This window comes from Thermobia domestica, chromosome 8 (genome assembly GCF_964235325.1).
Source record: "Thermobia domestica chromosome 8, izTheDome1.hap1.1, whole genome shotgun sequence".
Lineage (NCBI taxonomy): Eukaryota > Metazoa > Arthropoda > Insecta > Zygentoma > Lepismatidae > Thermobia > Thermobia domestica.
Window position 1 is genome coordinate 63,184,502 of NC_137461.1, and position 8,977 is coordinate 63,193,478.

Below are 8,977 nucleotides of genomic sequence, written 5' to 3' on the forward strand. Positions count from 1 at the left end.
TAATCAGTTTATCCAATCCGCTTCTTTCCACTTCCTTATTATCATTCTTTTCTCCATTCCAATACTTCCATCTCCATTCCAATAGTTATAACAATGAGTATATATATAACGGTTAAAGAATTTAAACTTTGTTATAATAACATTTATATATATGTCTGTATTTTCATTAATTTCGATAGTGTCTGAAGAAGGATATGCTAGATATCCGAAACAGTTACAAATTATAATTTTAAAAAAATTTAAGTTTTGGTCAGTCTCTCTCTTCAGGATGTATAAAAGAAAATATGAATAAAAAATTGAAAATATTGCACTAGTTTCTTTCTGTTATATCCTTATTTTAGACGCATCAATCTTTTATCTTTTTTAAGCTTGATGATTAATGTCAATAATAAATTTCCGAAATACAGGGCTATTGTAAATGATCTTCCCAAATTCAAAGTTTAACAACTCATGTTTATTTGTACACAATGTACGTTACTTATGTTAAATCAAAAAACTCAAAAAGGTGTTTTTTTTTTTCGAACTACATACGTGTTATGTTCCACAATACACGTATGCTCAATATGAATGTCTTTTGTAATTCGGTGCTCATCAATCCGATAGTCTGTTTTGCCACACTATTTTTTCCAACATCTCAGAGCCATTAGATGCAGCTGTTTCTTAATGCGTACTCGAAGTTCAGGTAAATTATATTATTAGGTAGGAGGGCACATACAGTTCAGTTCTTAACTTAATCCCCCCTCCCCCCAAAAAAAGTCGCACGGGTTAATATCTGGCGATCGGAAAAGAAAGGGAGAGAAAGCAGAACCTGATCCTCACAATTAGCTCGTCCTATCATTGATTTGGTAACTTTCTGTTGAGTTCCCTCCTGCCATCCTGGTACCAATGTAGGGTTGCCCCTATATAAAAATAAAGCTGGAAAATAATTGCACTGTCTCGTGAACTTTTCCAGGTTATTGCTTTATTTATTTATTTATTTATTTATTTATTTATTTATTTATTGTTAATTATTTCTTAGTTATCATATCTGCATTTAAATGAACTAAACTAGAGCCTATCTATATCAGCTGTGCCCTCGGAAAATATGTGAAACGTACTTTGGCCCCATCCCCGTCGTCTTCTTGTGGAGGAAATTTTCCCTTTGTTTTCGGAGAAGTGAATGACCTCAGCTGTGTTGCCAATTTGTCATTCAGTCGTTTGGTCTTGGCGAGTGAAGATCGTAAGCTATTTAGAATGGCTAATAAGACAGTGCACAGCGAAGCCCGGGAAATAACTCAGAATGGCAACCCTGTCCGCATCCAATTATTGAAGGACCTCGACCATAGCAACTTGTCCCTCCTCTTTTGAGGGAGGTACAGGAAAACACACATCGACAGCAGCGCCAGCAAGGAAACAGTTGAAATAGAAAGGCTCTAGATGGGGATTGTGTTTAGTTTTACGCAATATCAGTACACTGAAGTGAAAGTTTGAACATCACAGTCTATTCTAATATTAAAGGTAATTCATTTTTCCTGTTTATTTTTTACAGGGTTGTTATGATTTGGTGATCAACTTCTTGAATTCCAATATTGGATTGATTGCCGGTACAGCTCTTGGCATTGCCTTCTTCCAGTTCATTGGCGTTCTCTTGTCATGTTGTCTTGCTAAGAATATCAACAAAGCGAAATACGAGCAAATGGCCTGAGAGGAATCAAAAGATGAGAATGAGGTTCCTGAACCAGATTTGATTTTTGGTTGAGCTTTCTTCTTTCAATAATAAAAGAAGCTATATATTTTCTTACATTGACAGTAACTTAAAATCGATAGCAGTGATTTTTCAATAGTGACTTTTTAGTGATTTAATATATTTCTTCTCATGGTTTTGCCAAAAAATATTTCCAGAACGAAGACAAAATAAATGTAGAAGAAAATTTATATTAAGTTGATCGATATTTATTCATTGTTACGAAGAAAGAATCTAATCAGAATAAAATACCATTTATTGTAAAGAATTATTTTAAGTACAAACCACATTTATATCTATTAGATTTTATTTCATACAACATTTAGTGATGTAAGTTTTTCTTAGTGATAAGAACATTTCTTTCACTAGATGGAATGATAGAGCGAGTGTGAAATTCTAATTTATAACGAAATAATGAACTATGTTTAATTAAAATGAACGTGAATACAAATAATATGAAGTGAGAAGCAAGTACAGTAGCTTATATCTACTGTTTGTATATTGTCAAATAAAGGAAAGTAAAACTAATATGATAATTTTATGGAACTGCTAAACTTAAATTTAATGTAAATTGTTTCATTATATTATCATAAATATTCGCTTTAGTATTTCAACTGCTGTTACTGAATAACCTATAGACAAATTTATTATTATATGAAATTGTAAATATTTTTATTTACATTGAAAAATGTACTGATATTATTTTTAATGATTTTGTCAATTTATAGTTATTTTTATGACCAGAAGCTTCTAGTAAATTGGTTTACATTTTATCATTTTTATTTTTATTTATTTATTTGCAAAGTATTGGACAGCGAAGATCACACAACAAAACGTCCTTTTTCATATATCACACGTCTTTGTACTCTAAACAAAATTGTTATGATGAAATGTCAAGACGAGCAACTACAATAGAATATTAGTAATAAGTTGAACAGATATAATTATGACATTATTGTATATTTTCCATTAAATACATGGATTAGTTTGAACAATGATTACTTTGAACGCTACTAGCATGTACTAAAAATAATCTCTGGAGAATCACTGCTCATATATATATTACTTTAACCCATAAAAAGATTTTAAAATATAAATGTAATCTTGTGTGTAGAATTGATAATATACAACTATCTACTTCATCAAGGTGTGGATAGATACTATCTACATTCTTAGTATTGCAACTTTTATCTCTGCGAGTATTTGTACATACAGGCGCGTGCGCGCGTCCATGTGTGTGCATTGTATACCGCACTATTACTTCCATTTCTCCGTATTAAATGCGTTTGCCTGTTATTGTCACTTAATGTATTATTATTTGTTTTAAATATATGTACGACTTTTGAAATTCATATGATAGTTTAAAAAATAAAATGTTATTTTGTTGTAGATTGTCGTTAGACTTAGATCTTTGTCTTTTCGATGTATAAATTTCATGTCAGAAGAACAGTTGAATCTACTGAGTCATGGTTAGCTGAAAATGGAAAGTTAAAAGATCTTGAGATAGTAAAATTTAATTGGACACTGCTGTGATAAAACTGTCCATTGTTGAAATAATTAATAATAGTGAGATCGAATGTGAAGTTATTTTCTTTGATGTAACAGACGAATATTTTATTTCCTATATCCTGAATACCAGAAATTAGAGAGAATTGAGAAGTACCATGTCTGTACAGAGATCAATGGAAAGGATATTGCTAAATAGTATAATAGTAGATTTATATTAAATAGATCTTAATGTTTGTATTTTGTCGTTCATGATAAAATAGCTAATCCATAATGCGAACAATTCAGGAATATGAAAGTTGTTCTATGTCCGTATTTCTCAACAGTGGTTGAGCCTGTTCTACTGAGCAAGGTGCAAATTCCTAGAAGAATTGAGGCATTCCTATTTTTGTCATGTTAGAAAAAAAAAAAAGGAAAGAAAAAATCTATGAGTGACTAAGAGTAATGGTAAAGGAAACTCGTTAAAATCCAATTTCAATTTTTTAAACCACTTTGTCGATTAATTTAAATGAAGGATTTCTTGCTTTCTTGTTGAAACAAAGAGAAATTTTAAAGTTTTTGTTTTCGTTGTTCATCTTACAAGTTTTTAAAATATCCTTTGTTTCATGAAAACGAAAATGTGACTCCAAGCAAGAGAAATCAACCTGTACCTGTACAGAAGAAATAAAAGACATCCGAAACCTTAAAGAGTTTTAAAGAGCACTATTTCTCCATGGATAAAATTAAATTGGCATCCCTTCCTGACAACCTTAAGAGCTATGACACTTGTTGTGGATAATGGTTAACGTTACCGAGGCAACCAGTAAAGTTGTATATCTAACGGATTCCAAATCTTTATTATCGGTCCCCTGCTCTCCTTCATCATACAACTACTACTTTGAAGGCTGTTAGTTGCTTTCTCGTCAGAAAACCTCAATGCAACACATTTTAAAACCACATTTCGTATTTTTTATTGGTGATTATTTTTTTAATTATTTACCTAGTTGCAGTATTTTTCATAACTTAAATATACTGTTATTGATAATGAATTCAAGGGTAGCTGGTGAGTAGCTTGAATGTGTAACTTGTCTTGGGGTCTAATAAGCAAAATCTGTAAAACTTGAAACAAAGTTATGTATAAAATGGTTAATGATTTTGACATAAAACTGTAAAATGTTTCCAGTACTTGTTTCATTTCTTTAACGCTTTGCAGAAAATTTGCTTCTGTTATTGTTAAAAGAAAAGATTAATTTATTGTTCCATTTTTCTGCCGCATTTCTCTGTAAGGACTATCAGTATCTTATTATGTGATAGCATAGCAGTAGTAAGTAAATCTCCAGTCAATTTCTTACAAATGTTAAAATTGTTACTAATTCTTGAAAACAATGCAGAGCTTGACACTAATCTGTGGAAGATGTTCAATATATATTGATTTAACAAAATCAGTTATTAAAATAAATAAATAAAAACTCGTGGACACCATATGTTGAGTAATTTAATAGTTTTGAAGAATGAGAGTGTTAGATATGCAGTCGCATTTTGTCATTTTTAGTGATGCGTTTGTTAATAACCGTATTTATTGTTATAGCGTAAGTATATTTATTAGATAAGCGAATGTGGAATTATTGCAATATTACAGGAACATGAAAGCTCGTTAGTTTTCAAGTTACATGTATAAAATATATATAAATCATATACATTGTCATAGCAATAACAAATTATTGCTAATTTGTTTTCATCTGAGTTCTAAATTATTTCCTGAATAAATCGAAACTATATAGAATTTATGTAGTTTTCGCTTTTCTTTCTGGTGCAAAAATAAACAGAACTATATTCATCTGTACTTCACATTTTTTTTCTGCAAATTACACTCTGCGTACTATCACGTTAAAATAAAAACTGGCGTTGTTTATATTTTAAAATGTATAAAATGCATTTCAAACTTATAATATTTAATATTATTTTAGATTCTGATTACACATTCGATCATAAATCTTCATTGAAATCAATGTTGAAGGGAACGGACACTGCACGTGAGCCTTGCTCTGAATGTGAGAGTATTTTCTGTCCAATTGATACATATCACTTGCATGTGGTTTTGCACAAATTATTACTTGATGTAAACATTTAAGACTAATGTTAAGTTCCTTTACATGTTATTAAAATTTATTTATATACACAATAATAATAATAATAATACAGTTATTAAAAATATATTACAATATAGAAATCGATAACACATTTTTTTTAATATTCTGTAAAAAGAATGAAAACAAAATTTCACTAAATTTGCTTGCTAAATTATTGAATTGGTTAAAAAAATCTTAGAAGTTCTAAACCTACGTAGATTTACAAATATTTCTACGAATTTTTCACATAAATATTTGTAACTCAATTTCTGACAATTTTAAGGTGTATTGTGAAAACAGAACAAAAATTTCGCTATCTCGTATAATCGTTGTATATCGATTAACCTTTGCAACCAATAATATAGGTTGCCATTCGTGCATTATGTGGGTGGTAATGAAATATTCGTTTGAACTATTGATGCAAGTACCTAAAAATAAGTTATGCCTTGGATAAATGGATTTTGTAAAGTGTTACTCTTTATTATTATATATTTAGGAAACGTATATAAGCAAGATGTACATGTATATGTATAGGTATACGTTGTTGACTTAATAAGAAAGAAGAAGAAGAAAAAGAGCATTTGAGAATTATGTTCCATTAGGTCCGGATTTTGAAATAGTTACTTGCCCTTACTTCTAAATACCCTTCTAGTTAGGCTATATTATTCGTCATTTAAATGTTTGTGGTATTAGTACAGACTATCATATATATGGAAAAAAAAAAAAAAAAAAAAAAAAAAAAAAAAAAAAAAACCATTAAATAAGGGAAGTAATATTAACGAAAGTAACTTATATTATGACTAGCAGGTATTACAATTATGGTGGATGAGTGTGATGTAGAGCTAAAGGGAAAATAATGCTAAAAGGAAAATAAGATAAGTAAAATATTATAGTAAGGCATATTAAAAGCTTCAAATAAATGCTATGATAGTTTGTTTGTATCATGAATCAAGTCCATCATAAACAAGAATAGTCTTGTTCAGAAAATCTTGGCCATACATAGATCTCTTTTAAAAAAAGTTTTGGGTATTGCATTTACTAAATATAATGAAATTATACATCTGTGAATATTCTATAGATGTTTAAAACCTTTGTTTGAAGTCAAAGTATCAAAATGTTGTGTGTACGCTGATTTGGGAGAAGAGAAGACTTTTATAAGGTAGGAAATGGTATGGCTTTTTTTTTATTTTTTATTTTTTTATATATAAATACCTGTACGTTAACGGGAGAGTGATCTGACTCCACAAATCTCATTTGCTACTTGAGATAGATAGTATCTTAAAAAGAATATCATGTCTCAATAGTCCACACGTAGATGCAGAAAAGTTTTAATTACTTCGACTAAGAATGATCAAGTCACAGTATAATCGGAAGTTGTCGCAGGAACCACTGTTCCTTATTGACGTGATGTTTGGTCTCTTTAAAAAAAAAAATTATTTCGCTAAGTAAAGAACATCTTATTTTTCGTAGCCACATCAGATTGCATTTCTTTTCAATTTGAAATTTGTAATTGGTTGTTAAATCATGAACATTATAATTAGTATACTAAACTTAATAAGTTAGCCCTCTTTCAGTGGCTTTCTGAGCTAGTATAAAAATTTAACAATCGAATAATAACACTACGATTGACTGTATGTATATTTAAGTTGAATACCGATGGCATAAAAGAATACGGGTAAAAAGAAGAAGAATGCCTTCGAAGAAAATTAATTGGCTATTACTACTAATCGCTACAGAGTTATAGGCACTCCTTGTACTTTTTGAAAAAGTTCTTTCAGCAAGGAATTGGGTTAGTGCCTTGTATCCGTACAACTAGTATGAAATATATATATACCAATAAATTTGCGATACAAAAAAGATCAACTATGAAAATTAGATTAAGTTTAATTGTCTACAACATACGCTCTTTGAGTAAACCCTTGTTTACTGTTTTATCTTATCTTGTCTTCGATTTCTGTCAGTATATTACTGAAAATTTCTTTCATCTTGCTCATTGGGATACCATGTGACTTTTATTTAGTGCTGACACTGTCAGAAAGAGCCAGCAAGAATACCAATCTCTTATTCGTGATGAGGACCAATAACCTCGTTGCTGATGCCTCTATTAAACAAGTGATAATCAATTAATCACAAATATCTTATTTTTTGATGAAAATAAAGAAAGTTAATGTATACATATATGAATATCTTCGAAGACCAATTTATTACTCGGGAGGTTATTTATTGAATTTTCTACTTTGCTTGTATTTTTAGTAATGTGACATTTTTTTCTTTTTTGCGAGTACAGGAGCATAAAATGGTTCTTTTCTTAATATAGCATCAAATTAATTTAATCTCTTTTGGTTAATTTTAAAGTTTTTATCTGCATATGAAGTTGATCTAAAGATCTGATCATTATCCCTAATAGCAAAGAGATACCAGAGACGTTCCATAGACATCCAATTTACGTCATGATGTCCATGGAACGTTTCCAGAATATTCTCTACTATTAGGGATCGCAATTCAATGGTAAGAGAAACTAAATATAATTAAACAAGTTATGACTTTAATTTTTATTTCTTACGGTAACAAATAGCACACAACTGATTTTCCTATAATTAAAAGGTTTCTTCTTACTCAAATATGTGCGAGCTTTACGTAAAACTATTAAAATAGCATTTTTATTATAAGGCATCTTTGCGTTTACATAAAAATATCCATAGATGGACAATGTCTACAGTACTTTTCTTTTAATTATTATTATTGTTAACAACAATCTAGAACAATCTACCATCGTAACCAGAGTAAGGAAGTTTGACATTAATATTTGTATCCTCATGAATAAAGTCCGGTACTACTTTGCGCTTTTCAGATGCTATAACCTGGATATTACTTTGCGAGCGTTAAAAAGTGGGTTTGTATATCCGATATTAAGAAGTAGGTAAAAGGAGGACAGATGTTCGGTTAATCATGGAGCGCAGTGTCGCAGTATGATGTATTGAGAATTATATATATATATATATATATATATATATATATATATATATATATATATATATATATTCATCATAACTCAACTTTTAAAGAAATGAATCAAAAATAAAAGATATAGTTTTGTATCTCTCAGTTATAGCATGTAGGGTAAAGGAACGAATTTCTAATGAAAATAAATGACTGTGAAATAATTGGTGGAATGAAAATTTGGGAGAAGATCGAAACTGAAGAAGATGGAGAAAAACTTATGAACACTATGTCGCCTAGCATTCTTAAAGAAATGTTAAAGAAGTTTGGTATATTAGCTTTTGAAGAGTAACCATTGATGGCTAAGATTTTTTAAGTATTAAAATGTCGTTGAGTATGTGAAATATTTCTAAAATAAACAAAACAAGTGATGTTAAGATTTTTTTCTGAATATTTTCTTGTATTTGAAACTATGACATAAAGGAGTCAAAACTATCAATCTCCTTCATTCGCACTTCTCCTTTCTTGCACAATATCTATAACTAAAGTAATTGCTGTGATTCCCGTGTTTTAATCTCTTTTTGAAAAGAAAGAAAGAAACAAATAATCTAGATGTTGTCTAATTTTGATGTCTCATGTGTACTCGTCTGTGATATGAACACTTAGAAAAGTGTTCAGGAAAGTTAACTGCACATTCAAA

The 8,977-nt window shown here is 29.7% G+C and overlaps 1 protein-coding gene across 1 annotated transcript in view; it reads left to right on the top strand.

Moving 5' to 3' along the window:
• LOC145692959 (tetraspanin-7-like) overlaps nucleotides 1-8,771 on the top strand; it is a 104,386-nt gene extending 95,615 nt beyond the window's left edge. Inside the window, exon 5 of the mRNA XM_081768554.1 lies at nucleotides 1,529-8,771. Coding sequence (XP_081624680.1) covers nucleotides 1,529-1,684 — 156 coding nt within the window. The 3' untranslated portion in view covers nucleotides 1,685-8,771. The remainder of the gene's footprint in view (nucleotides 1-1,528) is intronic.
• The last annotated feature ends 206 nt before the right edge of the window (nucleotides 8,772-8,977 follow it).